The 18,219-nt window shown below is 47.0% G+C and overlaps 1 protein-coding gene across 3 annotated transcripts in view; it reads left to right on the plus strand.

The window, feature by feature from the left end:
• Nucleotides 1–18,219, plus strand: part of STXBP5L (syntaxin binding protein 5L) — a 195,895-nt gene that overhangs the window by 73,121 nt on the left and 104,555 nt on the right. For all 3 annotated transcript variants that reach the window (XM_044287379.1, XM_044287383.1, XM_044287380.1), the window contains exon 3: nt 16,419–16,500. In XM_044287379.1, coding sequence (XP_044143314.1) covers nt 16,419–16,500 — 82 coding nt within the window. The remainder of the gene's footprint in view (nt 1–16,418; nt 16,501–18,219) is intronic.

The following is an 18,219-nucleotide window of genomic DNA, read 5'->3' on the forward strand; positions in this document are numbered from 1 at the left end:
GGTCCTGGTACCAGCGCAGGGTAGGAGGGAGACAGCATGGGCACTTAAGAGCAGATGGAACATACAGACTGGTGCAGCCGGAGTGCCCGCGAAGAGCAAACACTATGAAATATGCATCCTCTCCTGCATTAACTTGTCTGCTGTATAAAATGTGTCTAATCAATAATGCAGACATTTCATTCAGCAAACGCCAAGAGTCAGGGACAGTATCTGCGAAGCGGCTGATTACTCGCCATCTCCAGGCGCTGGAGCTGCCGCTATTGACATGGTAATGAGCCGTCTTCCATCTCCCTTCATTACACAACGGCCTATATTTGGAACATATGATGGGGTGATGAATACATCTTATGCTGCACTTCATATAATACAGACAACATCTCCATAGTCAGTGACTGCTATATACAGGAGGATACAGGATACAGCCGGCACCATCTCCATAGTCAGTGACTGCTATATACAGGAGGATACAGGATACAGCCGGCACCAGCTCCATAGTCAGTGACTGCTATATACAGGAGGATACAGGATACAGCCGGCACCAGCTCCATAGTCAGTGGCTGCTATATACAGGAGGATACAGGATACAGCCGGCACCAGCTCCATGGTCAGTGGCTGCTATATACAGGAGGATACAGGATACAGCCGGCACCAGCTCCATAGTCAGTGACTGCTATATACAGGAGGATACAGGATACAGCCGGCACCAGCTCCATAGTCAGTGGCTGCTATATACAGGAGGATACAGGATACAGCCGGCACCATCTCCATAGTCAGTGGCTGCTATATACAGGAGGATACAGGATACAGCTGGCACCATCTCCATAGTCAGTGACTGCTATATACAGGAGGATACAGGATACAGCCGACACCATCTCCATAGTCAGTGACTGCTATATACAGGAGGATACAGGATACAGCCGGCACCAGCTCCATAGTCAGTGACTGCTATATACAGGAGGATACAGGATACAGCCGGCACCAGCTCCATAGTCAGTGGCTGCTATATACAGGAGGATACAGGATACAGCCGACACCATCTCCATAGTCAGTGACTGCTATATACAGGAGGATACAGGATACAGCCGCACCATCTCCATAGTCAGTGACTGCTATATACAGGAGGATACAGGATACAGCCGGCACCAGCTCCATAGTCAGTGACTGCTATATACAGGAGGATACTGGATACAGCTGGCACCATCTCCATAGTCAGTGACTGCTATATACAGGAGGATACAGGATACAGCCGCACCATCTCCATAGTCAGTGACTGCTATATACAGGAGGATACAGGATACAGCCGGCACCAGCTCCATAGTCAGTGACTGCTATATACAGGAGGATACAGGATACAGCCGGCACCAGCTCCATAGTCAGTGACTGCTATATACAGGAGGATACAGGATACAGCCGGCACCAGCTCCATAGTCAGTGACTGCTATATACAGGTGGATACAGGATACAGCCGGCACCAGCTCCATAGTCAGTGACTGCTATATACAGGGGGATACAGGATACAGCCGGCACCATCTCCATAGTCAGTGACTGCTATATACAGGAGGATACAGGATACAGCCGGCACCATCTCCATAGTCAGTGACTGCTATATACAGGAGGATACAGGATACAGCTGGCACCATCTCCATAGTCAGTGACTGCTATATACAGGAGGATACAGGATACAGCCGGCATCATCCCCATAGTCAGTGACTGCTATATACAGGAGGATGCAGGATACAGCTGGCACCATCTCCATAGTCAGTGACTGCTATATACAGGAGGATACAGGATACAGCTGGCACCATCTCCATAGTCAGTGACTACTATATACTGGAGGATACAGGATACAGCTGGCACCAGCTCCATAGTCAGTGACTGCTATATACAGGATACAGCCGGCACCATCTCCATAGTCAGTGACTGCTATATACAGGAGGATACAGGATACAGCTGGCACCATCTCCATAGTCAGGGACTGCTATATACAGGGGGATACAGGATACAGCCGGCATCATCTCGATAGTCAGTGACTACTATATACTGAAGGAGACAGGATACAGCTGGCACCATCCCCATAGTCAGTGACTGCTATATACAGGAGGATACAGGATACAGCTGGCACCATCTCCATAGTCAGTGACTGCTATATACAGGAGGATACAGGATACAGCTGGCACCATCTCTATTGTCAGTGACTGCTATATACAGGAGGATACAGGATACAGCTGGCACCATCTCCATAGTCAGGGACTGCTATATACAGGGGGATACAGGATACAGCCGGCATCATCTCGATAGTCAGTGACTACTATATACTGAAGGAGACAGGATACAGCCGGCATCATCTCCATAGTCAGTGACTACTGCTATATACAGGAGGATACAGGATACAGCTGGCACCATCTCCATAGTCAGTGACTGCTATATACTGGAGGATACAGGATACAGCCGGCACCATCTCCATAGTCAGTGACTGCTATATACTGGAGGATACAGGATACAGCTGGCACCATCTCCATAGTCAGTGAATGCTATATACAGGAGGATACAGGATACAGCCGGCACCATCTCCATAGTCAGTGACTGCTATATACAGGAGGATACAGGATACAGCTGGCACCATCTCCATAGTCAGTGACTGCTATATACAGGAGGATACAGGATACAGCTGGCACCATCTCCATAGTCAGTGACTACTATATACTGGAGGATACAGGATACAGCTGGCACCAGCTCCATAGTCAGGGACTGCTATATACAGGGGGATACAGGATACAGCCGACACCATCTCCATAGTCAGTGACTGCTATATACAGGAGGATAAAGGATACAGCTGGCCCCATCTCCATTGTCAGTGACTGCTATATACAGGAGGATACAGGATACAGCTGGCACCATCTCCATAGTGACTGCTATATACAGGAGAATACAGGATACAGCCGGCACCAGCTCCATAGTCAGTGGCTACTATATACAGGAGGATACAGGATACAGCTGGCACCATCTCCATAGTCAGTGACTGCTATATACAGGAGGATACAGGATACAGCCGGCATCATCCCCATAGTCAGTGACTGCTATATACAGGAGGATACAGGATACAGCTGGCCCCATCTCCATTGTCAGTGACTGCTATATACAGGAGGATACAGGATACAGCTGGCCCCATTTCCATTGTCAGTGACTGCTATATACAGGAGGATACAGGATACAGCTGGCACCATCTCTATTGTCAGTGACTGCTATATACAGGAGGATACAGGATACAGCCGGCACCATCTCCATAGTCAGTGACTGCTATATACAGGAGGATACAGGATACAGCTGGCACCATCTCCATAGTCAGTGACTACTATATACTGGAGGATACAGGATACAGCTGGCACCATCTCCATAGTCAGGGACTGCTATATACAGGGGGATACAGGATACAGCCGACACCATCTCCATAGTCAGTGACTGCTATATACAGGAGGATAAAGGATACAGCTGGCACCATCTCCATTGTCAGTGACTGCTATATACAGGAGGATACAGGATACAGCCGCACCATCTCCATAGTGACTGCTATATACAGGAGGATACAGGATACAGCCGGCACCATCTCCATAGTGACTGCTATATACAGGAGGATACAGGATACAGCCGGCACCAGCTCCATAGTCAGTGGCTGCTATATACAGGAGGATACAGGATACAGCTGGCCCCATCTCCATTGTCAGTGACTGCTATATACAGGAGGATACAGGATACAGCTGGCCCCATCTCCATTGTCAGTGACTGCTATATACAGGAGGATACAGGATACAGCTGGCACCATCTCCATAGTGACTGCTATATACAGGAGGATACAGGATACAGCTGGCACCATCTCCATAGTCAGTGACTACTATATACAGGAGGATACAGGATACAGCCGGCACCATCTCCATAGTCAGTGGCTGCTATATACAGGAGGATACAGGATACAGCCGGCACCATCTCCATAGTGACTGCTATATACAGGAGGATACAGGATATAGCTGGCACCATCTCTATAGTCAGTGACTGCTATATACAGGAGGATACAGGATACAGCCGGCACCATCTCCATAGTCAGTGGCTGCTATATACAGGAGGATACAGGATACAGCCGGCACCATCTCCATAGTGACTGCTATATACAGGAGGATACAGGATACAGCCGGCACCATCTCCATAGTCAGTGACTGCTATATACAGGAGGATGCAGGATACAGCCGGCACCATCTCCATAGTCAGTGACTGCTATATACAGGAGGATACAGGATACAGCCGGCACCATCTCCATAGTCAGTGGCTGCTATATATTAAAGGAGACAGTATTACATGTAATGTATGCACACAGTGACTTCACCAGCAGAATAGTGAGTGCAGCTCTGGAGTATCATACAGGATTGCGTTAAACACTTCAGTTTTGTCCCAATGCATTCTGAATGGAAAGCAATGTGTTCAGTATGCGTCAGGATGTCTTCAGTTCGGTACCTTTTACGGTATTTGGCCGGAGAAAATACCACAGCATGCTGCTGTATTTTCTCCGGCCAAAATTCCGGAACACTTGCCGGATTGCCCTATCTGGCATTAATTTCGACTGAAATGTATTAATGCTGGATCCGGTACCAAGTATTCAGGAGAAACGGAACCAGGTTCCCGGTCTGCGCATGCACAGACGTTTAAATCTGTGAAAAAGATAAATACCTGATCTGAGAGACGGATCCGATTTTGAAATGCATTTGTGACATGGATCCGCATCCAGATCCGGGAACAAACGATATCCGTTTGTATACGGATTTCCGGATTCTTCTAACGCTAGTGTGAAAGTAGCCTAACCTGACACGAAATCTCCAAACAACCCCTTCTCATTCAGTGTCTGCTTAAGTGATCTGCTGTCTGTACAGACACCTGATGTAGAAGAGCTCACCGAATCTACTGGGGGTGTCTGTCCACTATCAGCAGAATATCGAGTGCAGCTCTGGAGTATAATGCAGGATGTAACTCAGGATCAGTACAGGATAAGTAATGTATGTACACAGTGACTGCACCAGCTGAATAGTGAGTGCAGCTCTGGGGTATAATGCAGGATGTAACTCAGGATCAGTACAGGATAAGTAATGTATGTACACAGTGACTGCACCAGCAGAATAGTGAGTGCAGCTCTGGAGGATAATACAGGATGTAACTCAGGATCAGTACAGAATAAGTAATGTATGTACACAGTGACTGCACCAGCAGAATAGTGAGTGCAGCTCTGGAGTATAAAACAGTATGTAACTCAGGATCAGTACAGGATAAGTAATGTATGTACACAGTGACTGCACCAGCAGAATAGTGAGTGCAGCTCTGGAGTATAAAACAGTATGTAACTCAGGATCAGTACAGGATAAGTAATGTATGTACACAGTGACTGCTCCAGCAGAATAGTGAGTGCAGCTCTGGAGTATAATACAGGATGTAACTCAGGATCAGTACAGGATAAGTAATGTATGTACACAGTGACTGCACCAGCAGAATAGTGAGTGCAGCTCTGGAGTATAATACAGGATGTAACTCAGGATCAGTACAGGATAAGTAATGTATGTACACAGTGACTGCACCAGCAGAATAGTGAGTGCTGCTCTGGAGTATAATACAGGATGTAACTCAGGATCAGTACAGGATAAGTAATGTATGTACACAGTGACTGCACCAGCAGAATAGTGAGTGCAGCTCTGGAGTATAATACAGGATGTAACTCAGGATCAGTACAGGATAAGTAATGTATGTGCACAGTAACTGCACCAGCAGAATAGTGAGCGCAGCTCTGGGGTATAATACAGGATGTAACTCAGGATCAGTACAGGATAAGTAATGTATGTACACAGTGATTGCACCAGCAGAATAGTGAGGGCAGCTCTGGAGTATAATACAGGATGTAACTCAGGATCAGTACAGGATAAGTAATGTATGTACACAGTGACTGCACCAGCAGAATAGTGAGTGCAGCTCTGGAGTATAATACAGGATGTAACTCAGGATCAGTACAGGATAAGTAATGTATGTACACAGTGACTGCACCAGCAGAATAGTGAGTGCAGCTCTGGAGTATAATACAGGATGTAACTCAGGATCAGTACAGGATAAGTAATGTATGTACACAGTGACTGCACCAGCAGAATAGTGAGTGCAGCTCTGGAGTATAATACAGGATGTAACTCAGGATCAGTACAGGATAAGTAATGTATGTACACAGTGACTGCACCAGCAGAATAGTGAGTGCAGCTCTGGAGTATAATACAGGATGTAACTCAGGATCAGTACAGGATAAGTAATGTATGTGCACAGTAACTGCACCAGCAGAATAGTGAGCGCAGCTCTGGGGTATAATACAGGATGTAACTCAGGATCAGTACAGGATAAGTAATGTATGTACACAGTGAGTGCAGCTCTGGAGTATAATACAAGATGTAACTCAGGATCAGTACAGGATAAGTAATGTATGTACACAGTGACTGCACCAGCAGAATAGTGAGTGCAGCTCTGGAGTATAATACAGGATGTAACTCAGGATCAGTACAGGATAAGTAATGTATGTACACAGTGACTGCACCAGCAGAATAGTGAGTGCAGCTCAGGAGTATAATACAGGATGTAACTCAGGAACAGTACAGGATAAGTAATGTATGTACACAGTGACTGCACCAGCAGAATAGTGAGTGCAGCTCTGGAGTATAATACAGGATGTAACTCAGGATCAGTACAGGATAAGTAATGTATGTGCACAGTAACTGCACCAGCAGAATAGTGAGCGCAGCTCTGGGGTATAATACAGGATGTAACTCAGGATCAGTACAGGATAAGTAATGTATGTACACAGTGACTGCACCAGCAGAATAGTGAGTGCAGCTCTGGAGTATAATACAGGATGTAACTCAGGATCAGTACAGGATAAGTAATGTATGTACACAGTGACTGCACCAGCAGAATAGTGAGTGCAGCTCTGGAGTATAATACAGGATGTAACTCAGGATCAGTACAGGATAAGTAATGTATGTACACAGTGACTGCACCAGCAGAATAGTGAGTGCAGCTCTGGAGTATAATACAGGATGTAACTCAGGATCAGTACAGGATAAGTAATGTATGTACACAGTGACTGCACCAGCAGAATAGTGAGTGCAGCTCTGGAGTATAATACAGGATGTAACTCAGGATCAGTACAGGATAAGTAATGTATGTGCACAGTAACTGCACCAGCAGAATAGTGAACGCAGCTCTGGGGTATAATACAGGATGTAACTCAGGATCAGTACAGGATAAGTAATGTATGTACACAGTGATTGCACCAGCAGAATAGTGAGTGCAGCTCTGGAGTATAATACAGGATGTAACTCAGGATCAGTACAGGATAAGTAATGTATGTACACAGTGACTGCACCAGCAGAATAGTGAGTGCAGCTCTGGAGTATAATACAAGATGTAACTCAGGATCAGTACAGGATAAGTAATGTATGTACACAGTGACTGCACCAGCAGAATAGTGAGTGCAGCTCTGGAGTATAATACAGGATGTAACTCAGGATCAGTACAGGATAAGTAATGTATGTACACAGTGATTGCACCAGCAGAATAGTGAGTGCAGCTCTGGAGTATAATACAGGATGTAACTCAGGATCAGTACAGGATAAGTAATGTATGTACACAGTGACTGCACCAGCAGAATAGTGAGTGCAGCTCTGGAGTATAAAACAGTATGTAACTCTGGATCAGTACAGGATAAGTAATGTATGTACACAGTGATTGCACCAGCAGAATAGTGAGTGCAGCTCTGGAGTATAATACAGGATGTAACTCAGGATCAGTACAGGATAAGTAATGTATGTACACAGTGACTGCACCAGCAGAATAGTGAGTGCAGCTCTGGAGTATAAAACAGTATGTAACTCAGGATCAGTACAGGATAAGTAATGTATGTACACAGTGACTGCACCAGCAGAATAGTGAGTGCAGCTCTGGAGTATAATACAAGATGTAACTCAGGATCAGTACAGGATAAGTAATGTATGTACACAGTGACTGCACCAGCAGAATAGTGAGTGCAGCTCTGGAGTATAATACAGGATGTAGCACAGGATTAGTAAAGGTTATGTGTCTGGTTAGGTGGTAGTAGTCGCTTGTTATTAGTTCAGTTGTTTACTGTAGAGTTAATTCTGGTGCCCACATGACTTTGCTGTAAATCTCTAGTCGTAATGTTCCTGAGCTTTGTATCTTAGAGTGGTGTAATAGCCTATGTCTCTATAGAAACATAGAATGTGTCGGCAGATAAGAACCATTTGGCCCATCTAGTCTGCCCAATATACTAAGTACTATGGATAGCCCCCGGCCCTATCTTATATGAAGGATGGCCTTATGCCTATCCCATGCATGCTTAAACTCCTCCACTGTATTTGCAGCTGCCACTTCTGCAGGAAGGCTATTCCATGCATCCACTACTCTCTCAGTAAAGTAATACTTCCTGATTACTGTTAAACCTTTACCCCGCTAATTTAAAACTATGTCCTCTTGTAGCAGTTTTTCTTCTTGTAAATCTTCTCTCCTCTTTTCCCTTGTTGATTCCCTTTATGTATTTAGCAGTCTCTCTCATCTCCCCTCTGTCTCGTCTTTCTTCCAAGCTCTACATGTTAAGGTCCTTTAATCTTTCCTGGTAAGTTTTATCCTGCAATCCATGGACCAGTTTAGTAGCTCTTCTCTGAACTCTCTCCAAAGTATCAGTATCCTTCTGGAGATATGGTCTCCAGTACTGAGCACAATACTCCAGATGAGGTCTCACTAGTGCTCTGCAGAGCGGCATGAGCGCCCCCCTCTGTCTACTGGTAATGCCTCTCCCTATACACCCCAGCATTCTGCTAGCATCTCCTGCTGCTCTATGACATGATCTGCCTACCTTTATGTCTTCTGAAATAATGACCCCTAAATCCCTTTCCTCAGATACTGAGGTTAGGACTGTATCACTGATTGTATATTCTGCCCTTGGGTTTTTACCCCCCAGGTGCATTATCTCGCACTTATCAACATTACATTTTAGTTGCCAGATTTCTGACCATTCCTCTAGTTTTCCTAAATCCTTTTCCATTTGGTGTATCCCTCCAGGAACATCAACCCTGTTACAAATCTTTGTGTCATCAGCAAAAAGACCCACCTTACCATCGAGGCCTTCTGCAATGTCGCTGATAAAGATATTAAACAATATGGGTCCCAGAACAGATCCCTGAGGTCCCCACTGGTAACAAGACCTTGGTCTGAATATACTCCATGGACTACAACCCTCTGTTGCCTGTCCCTCAGCCACTGCCTAATCCATTCAACAATATGGGAGTCCAAGCCCAAAGACTGCACTTTGTTGATAAGCCTTCTATGTGGGACAGTATCAAAAGCCTTACTGAAGTCCAGATAAGCGATGTCTACTGCACCTCCGCCATCTATTGTTTTGGTCACCCAATCAAAAAAATCTATAAGATTAGTTTGATATGATCTCCCTGAAGTAAACCCATGCTGTTTTTCATCTTCCAATCCATGGGATTTTAGATATTCCACAATCCTCTCCTTGAGTATGGTTTCCATTAATTTCCCCACTATTGATGTCAGGCTTACTGGCCTATAGTTGCCCGATTCCTCCCTACTACCTTTCTTGTGAATCGGCACAACATTTGCTAATTTCCAATCTTCTGGGACGACTCCTGTTGCCAGTGATTGGTTAAATAAATCTGCTAATAGTTTTGCTAGTTCATCGCTGAGCTCGTTTAATAGCTTTGGGTGTATCCCATCAGGCCCCTGTGACTTATTTGTATTCATTTTAGACAGGTAACTTAGAACCTCTTCCTCTGTAAAGACACATGCGTCAAAAGAGTCATTAGTCTTCCTTCCTAACTGAGGTCCTTTTCCTTCATTTTCCTTTGTAAAAACTGAACAGAAGTGTTCATTGAGGCAGTCAGCTAGTTCTTTATCTTCTTCCATATACCTTCCTTCTTTATTTTTTAATTTGGTAATTCCTTGTTTTAGTTTCCTTTTTTCATTTATGTATCTGCAGAATGTCTTATCGCCTTTTTTCCCTGACTGAGCTAATTTCTCTTCTGCCTGTGCTTTAGAAGCTCTTATAACTTGTTTGGCCTCTCTCTGCCTAATCTTATAAATTTCCCTGTCATCCTCATTATTTTTATGTATTTTTTATAATTACTAAATGCTATCTTTTTGTTTTTAATGATTTTGGCCACTTCTGCTGAGTACCACAGTGGTCTCTTCCTCTTTTTGCTTTTACTGACAAGCCTAATACAATTTTCTGTTGCCTTCAATATTGCCACTTTTAAGTAGTCCCATTTCTCCTGGACTCCACTGAAACTGTTCCAGTCTGATAGGGACTCGTGTACCACTAATCTAATTTTAGAAAAGTCAGTTTTTCGAAAACTTTTGTTTTTGTGTGGTGTGACTCAGTCACTGTACTTATAGTAAACCACACTGACTGGTGATCACTAGATCCCAAGCTTTCCCCTACAGTAATATCAGATACCAAATTCCCATTTGTGAATACTAAATCTACAATGGCCTCCTTCCGGGTTGGCTCCTCCACTACTTGCTGTAGAGATAATCCCAGTAGGGGGTTTAGAATATCTGTACTCCTGGCAGAACTAGCTATTTTGGTTTTCCAGTTTACATCAGGAAGATTGAAGTCTCCCATAATGATAACTTTCCCCTTCAAGGTCATTTTAGCTATTTCCTCATCTAATACTTTGACTTGGCCAGGTGGTCTATATATCACACCTACACGAGTTGCCTTATGATTATCAAGCTGCAACGTAACCCAAACTGACTCCAAATTGTTCTCGCTAACTTGTATCAAATTAGATGTTATGTTATCTTTCACATACAGGGCCACCCCTCCCCCCGTCTTGCCTTCTCTGTCTTTCCTGTCTTTCTGGATGAAATTTGTGGATATCTGGATCTGGCTCTTGGGATTTGGCTGATGGGGAATTTGTTTTTCAGCACAAGCCCGAGTCTGAATGGGTGTCAGGTGCAGGATAAATATTGGGGTACGGTGCGCACCTCACAGGCTGAACAGCTCATCAGGGATTTTTTACATAAATGTGTTTTGTAAGATTGTGCAGTGCTGGATGGAGTTTATACTTTATTTTCTCCCCTTGAGGCATTTCTTGTGTTGGAGAATATGGCGGCGTGTGGAGTGCCTACCAACCCGTAATGCAAACCCTCAGGGACTGTAAAGAAATCAGTTTTCTCCTGCGGTGTCCCACTTAATTGTTTCAAGTCTGTCATCATCAGAAGAGCTAAAAGAGATGATAGCGGCTGGAGCCAGAGAAGCTGCAATGAGACATGTCATAGTGTAAGGGAGCAGGAGCCAGACTATGATGAGACCACCGCAGCCTCGGAGCAGGACCCGGACTATCATGAGACCACCGCAGCCTCGAAGCAGGAGCCGGACTATGATGAGACCACCGCAGCATCGGAGCAGGAGCCGGACCTATGATGAGACTACCGCAGCCTTGGAGCAGGAGCTGGACGTATGATGAGACCACCTAAGCCTTGGAGTAGGAGCCAGAGCTATGATGAGACCACCACAGCCTCGGAGCAGAAGCTAGACCTATGATGAGACCACCACAGCCTTGGAGCAGAAGCTGGACCTATGATGAGGCCACCGTAGCCTTGGAGCAGAAGCTTGACCTATGATGAGACCACCGCAGCCTCGGAGCAGAAGCTGGACCTATGATGAGGCCACTGTAGCCTTGGAGCAGAAGCTTGACCTATGATGAGACCACCACAGCCTCGGAGCAGAAGCTTGACCTATGATGAGACCACCGCAGCCTCGGAGCAGAAGCTGGACCTATGATGAGACCACCGCAGCCTCGGAGCAGGAGCCGGACTATGATGAGACCACCGCAGCCTCGGAGCAGAAACCGGACTATCATGAGACCACCGCAGCCTCGGAGCAGGAGTCGGACCTATGTTGAGACCACCACAGCCTTGGAGCAGGAGTAGGACCTATGATGAGATCACCGCAGCCTTGGAGCTGGAGCTGGACCTATGATGAGATCACCACAGCTTCTGAGCAGGTGCCGGACCTATGATGAGACCACTGCAGCCTCTGAGCAGGAGCTCGACCTATTAAGAGACTACCGCAGCCTTGGAGCAGGAGCCGGACCTATGATGAGACCATCGCAGCCTCGAAGCAGAAGCCGGACTATGATGAGACCACTGCAGCCTCGGAGAAGGAACCGGACTATCATAAGACCACCGCAGCCTTAGAGCAGGAGTCGGACCTATGTTGAGACCACCACAGCCTTGGAGCAGGAGTAGGACCTATTATGAGATCACTGCAGCCTTGGAGCAGGAGTAGGACCTATGATTAGATCACCGCAGCCTTGGAGCTGGAGCTGAACCTATGATGAGATCACCACAACCTCTGAGCAGGTGCCGGACCTATGATGAGACCACTGCAGCCTCTGAGCAGGAGCTGGACCTATGATGAGACCACCGCAGCCTCGGAGCAGAAGCTGGACCTATGATGAGACCACCGCAGCCTTGGAGCAGGAGCCGGACCTATGATGAGACCACCGCAGCCTTGGAGCAGGAGCCGGAGCTATGATGAGACCACCACAGCCTCGAAGCAGGTGCTGGACCTATGCTGAGACCATCACGGGCCAAAGTAGTGCATGTCTCAATGATTTTTTTACTGACCCACGGTTAGTAAAATAATACAGATGTGTGAACAAACACATTCAAATCAATGGATACATGTGCTGTCCGTGGAAAATGCTGACAGCATACGTCAGTGTAAAACAGAAATGTGAACGAGGCCTTAACCTGGTGGCCACTGGCGGAGAGTAGCAGGTGCAGCACGAGAGAAGACTTTGGAGGGAGAGTACAGGATCCGGGGCTGTTTTGGTGGATCTGTAGAAGGGTCGTAGTGGTCGAACATGGTAGCAGCAGACGCTATTAACCTCACGTTAGTAGCAGGGCCGCCCGCTCTCCTCTGTTTGGGGGACGCACCCTTCACTCTGCAGCGTCTCTGAGACGCAAACATCAATACACGAGGCTGTTTATTCTGCATTTATATGGAAATTGGAGGCTTAAAGTACATGTTTACCGAGCAGGAGCTGAAGGTCTGCTGGATGTTCTCATCTGCTCCACACAAATAGACAGCTGCTTCTGAAAATATACAGCCCAGCCTCCGCTGCATTAACCCCTTCATGACTGGCTGAATATAGATCCACAATAAGAACCTCGTCTTCAGCACTAGGCGCATCCATAGTCCAGGAGGTACGAGCTGTCTGGGTCATCACATGAGATGGTCCCCGCTAAACTGAAAGGGGGTCTGAACTTTCCTTACCAGTATCAGTGGGGTCTGCGAGGGTCACACCCTATACAGACAGGTCTCCACCTGCACGACAGTAGAGCTATTCCCATTCAGACATGAATGCAGCAGCACAAAAGACCCCCAACCAGAGGTAACTATAGGACCCCCTGTAACTTGAGAGGAGTGAGTGAAACCATGACTCCCACTGATCCCTAGGACAGGGGTCCCTAGCCCCCATTCCTCCTCACTGCATTACTTCAGTCCAAAGGATTTTGAAAAGAGCAGCGGTTGGACATACATTTTAGAACGTAGGGGACATCTGTAATGGGGCTATTCACACGAGTACACGGGAGTACCTAATACTAGATCCTAAACTTGTATCATCACCTTTTTTGACACTGTGAGCTAGGGGTGGGCGATATAAACGATATATGATATAAATTCGGGCAAGGATGCAGATTTTGTCTATATCACCATATCGCGATAGATGGCCACGGAGCGGTAGTGAATTAAAGAAGAAGCTTCTCACTCACCGCTCCGTGGCCTCCCGACTCTGCACCGCGCTGCACTGGCCAGGGCATTGCGTGCACACCTCCCAGTGCATGCTGGGAAGAAGACGTGGTCCGTCTCCTGCGGACTCCATCAGCCAGCCGCACATCCTGCAGGAAAGGTAAGTATGTTAGCAGGGGCCCGAATGTCCCAGGGGTGGGGGGGTGGTGGATGGCTGTGGAATGGGGCTGATGGAGCCAATGGCATGGGGTTTATGGCGCTGGCTGGGGGACATGATGATGGTGGCAATGGCATGGGGCTGATGGTGCTGGCTGGGGGACATGATGATGGTGGCAATGGCATGGGGGTGATGGCGCTGGCTGTGGGACATGATCATGGTGGCAATGGCATGGGGCTGATGGCGCTGGCTGTGGGACATGATGATGGTGGCAATGGCATGGGGCTGATGGCGCTGGCTGGGGGACATGATGATGGTGGCAATGGCATGGGGCTGATGGTGCTGGCTGGGGGACATGATGATGGTGGCAATGGCATGGGGGTGATGGCGCTGGCTGTGGGACATGATCATGGTGGCAATGGCATGGGGGTGATGGCGCTGGCTGTGGGACATGATGATGGTGGCAATGGCATTGCGCTGATGGCGCTGGCTGGGGGACATGATGGTGGCAATGGCATGGGGCTGATGGCGCTGGCTGTGGGACATGATGATGGTGGCAATGGCATGGGGCTGATGGCGCTGGCTGGGGGACATGATGATGATGGCAATGGCATGGGGCTGATGGCGCTGGCTGGGGGACATGATGATGGTGGCAATGGCATGGGGCTGATGGCGCTGGCTGGGGGACATGATGATGGTGGCAATGGCATGGGGCTGATGGCGCTGGCTGGGAGACATGATGATGGTGGCAATGGCATTGCGCTGATGGCGCTGGCTGGGGGACATGATGGTGGCAGTGGCATGGGGCTGATGGCGCTGGCTGGGGGACATGATGATGGTGGCAATGGCATGGGGCTGATGGCGCTGGCTGTGGGACATGATGATGGTGGCAATGGCATGGGGCTGATGGCGCTGGCTGTGGGACATGATGATGGTGGCAATGGCATGGGGCTGATGGCGCTGGCTGGGGGACATGATGATGGTGGTAATTGCATGGGGCTGATGGTGCTGGCTGTGGGACATGATCATGGTGGCAATGGCATGGGGGTGATGGCGCTGGCTGGGGGACATGATGATGGTGGCAATGGCATGGGGCTGATGGCGCTGGCTGGGGGACATGATGATGGTGGCAATGGCATGGGGCTGATGGCGCTGGCTGTGGGACATGATCATGGTGGCAATGGCATGGGGCTGATGGCGCTGGCTGGGGGACATGATGATGGTGGCAATGGCATGGGGCTGATGGCGCTGGCTGGGGGACATGATGATGGTGGCAATTGCATGGCGCTAATGGTGCCGGCAGGGGAAGATGAATTATGGCAAATGGCAATGGCATGGGGCTGACGGCGCTGGCTGGGGAGACATGGATGATGATGGGCATGTAATTTGTATAGATACAGAAGGAAATAATATATTGCGATATATCCTTATATCGCACATGCTTCAAATTATATCGCAATATAGATTTTAGGCCATATCGCCCAGCCCTACTCTGAGCCCTCTATGGGCACCTTCTGTTGCAGCCCATGTGGTTAGCGGACTACATTTTCCATCATGTATTCCAGGTGGCCCCTCCCCCTGTATTCCCCTGGTTCCACCCACTGCTAAGCCCCTCACATTAGTCTCCCAGTTGCAGACTCCTCCTCTATGTCCTAGATCTGGTACTGAGCATGCTCGACCGTGAAGCTGGAGCTGAACTACAGGTCGTAACTGTCGGCAGCGGCTACAAGCTTCACGTTCTGGGCCAGTAAGTGGGCAGTGACTATATCCCTTTAAAGAGCCAGTCTGACAGGATCCCATCTTTTAGAGAAGGGTTATATTGTATCCAGGCCGGACAAGCCGCCTCTCAGCAGCACAAACCCCTCTGCTACAATGTATCAGTGCAGGTCAAATGTATGAAACTGACGTCCAGGCTGTTTTGCTCACAGAAGATTGACTAGACTGGATACAACGGTAACAAACCCTCAGCAATGAGAATTTTTAGATCTACACAGGTTTTCAGCCTCTGAATTTAAAGGGGTTATGTCATGATTAATGTAAAAAATGAAACTCGGACATCACATAGAACATGACAGTCTGTTCCTAGCAAAACCAGAAGCAGCCCTGCCAGAGATCTACCCATTCATTGTTCTGCTAGATTTATGTCAAGGTGGCAGGACCTTCAAACTGAGCGCGTGTGACCACCTTAGTGAGGTGGATGGAGAGATAACAACCAGCAGGTGGCGCTATACAGATACATTTTATTGAATATTGAATAACTCTGCTAAATGTTTAATTGGGAGTTCTGTTGTTCTGTCACCACTGTCCCCCCTTTCCTTTGCAGGATGGTGACTTGTTGGACTGCAGTTCCGATCCTATCTCACCCATAGTTTCCTTAACCATCACTCCTATCAGACTGGGCCGACCTGGTGTGGATTGCCACTGCCAGCATGATAGCGGCGCCGCCGTCCTGCATCTCCAGTTCCTTATCAATGAGGTAAGTGTCTCTTTAACCCTTCTAGTGCTACCCGGGATAATCCTGCTGCTTGTACCCCATAGACACATGTACGTGCTCATTTTATGACAACTTTAAAGAAAGAAGGCAGCAGGGAGGCTCACAGCATTGTAGGTTGAGAGTAGTAGTCACAAACACTTACCGTAGGTTGTATTGGAAATTAAAAGCAAACTCAAGATGCATCAGCACTGTGCAGACTCTGAACATATGGGTTTAAATTTGAATACCGTTATATTCACTATACAAAGTGTATGAGCCCCTCTGCCCCAGGCAGGAGGTCTCTTATAGACGGGAGCGAGACTAAACGAGTGTGTATACATTTATGGGCCTAGTGAATATAGCATTAATGCATTTTACAATCCATATATTCAGTGTTTGCAGAGTCCTGATGCACCTTGTGGTAGATGTTGTATCGCACCTGTGCATTCATTTCATTTTATTCAAGTGCTGATTAATAGCGTTCCTTCTGTAGGGGTCAACTAAGACACTTCCCTAGGCTGTAGGGATAATTTCAGTCACCTCCATAGGTCAAAGTGGTCATCTAAGTCACTATTATAGATTGTAGTGGTCATCTAAGTCACTTCCATAGGTTATAGGGGTCATCTAAGGCACTTCCATAGGTTATAGGGGTCATCTAAGGCACTTCCATAGGTTGTAGTGGCCATCTAGACACTTCGATAGGTTGCAGTGGTCATCTAAGTCACTTCCATAGGTTATAGGGCTCATTTAAGGCACTTCTATAGGTTGTAGTGGTCATCTAGACATTTCTATAGGCTGTAGTTGTCATCTAGACACTTCTATAGGCTGTAGTGGCCATCTAGACACTTCTATAGGTTGCAGTGGTCATCTAAGGCACTTCAATAGGTTTTAGTGGTAATCTAATACACTCATATAGTTTGTAGTGGTCATCTAGACACTACTATAGGTTGTAGTGGTCGTCTGGACACTTCTATAAGTTGTAGTGGTCATCTAAGGCACTCCTATAGTTTGTAGTGGTCATCTAGACACTTCTATAGGTTGTAGTGGTCACCTAAGGCACTTCTATAGGTTGTAGTGGTCATCTAGACATTTCTATAGGCTGTAGTTGTCATCTAGACACTTCTATAGGCTGTAGTGGCCATCTAGACACTTCTATAGGCTGTAGTGGTCATCTAGACACTTCCATAGGTTGTAGTGGTCATCTAGACACTTCTATAGGCTGTAGTGGTCATCTAGACACTTCTATAGGCTGTAGTGGTCATCTAAGGCACTTCCATAGGCTGTAGTGGTCATCTAAGGCACTCCTGTAGTTTGTAGTGGTCATCTAGACACTTTTATAGGAAAGACACTTTCCTAGGTTACAGTGGTCATCTAAGGCACTTGTCATCTCAGTCACTTCCATAGGTCATAGTGGTCATCTAAGACACTTCCGTTGTAGTGCTCTAAACCACTTCTATAGGTTGTAATGGTCATCTAAGGCACTATCATAGGTTGTAGTAGTCATCCAGACACTGCTGTAGTTTGTAGTGGTCATCTAAGGCACTTCAATAGGTTTTAGTGGTAATCTAATACACTCATATAGTTTGTAGTGGTCATCTAAACACTACTATAGGTTGTAGTGGTCGTCTGGATACTTCTATAAGTTGTAGTGGTCATCTAAGGCACTCCTATAGTTTGTAGTGGTCATCTAGACACTTCTATAGGTTGTAGTGGTCACCTAAG

Source organism: Bufo gargarizans, chromosome 3, assembly GCF_014858855.1.
Source record: "Bufo gargarizans isolate SCDJY-AF-19 chromosome 3, ASM1485885v1, whole genome shotgun sequence".
Taxonomy (NCBI): Eukaryota; Metazoa; Chordata; class Amphibia; order Anura; family Bufonidae; genus Bufo; species Bufo gargarizans.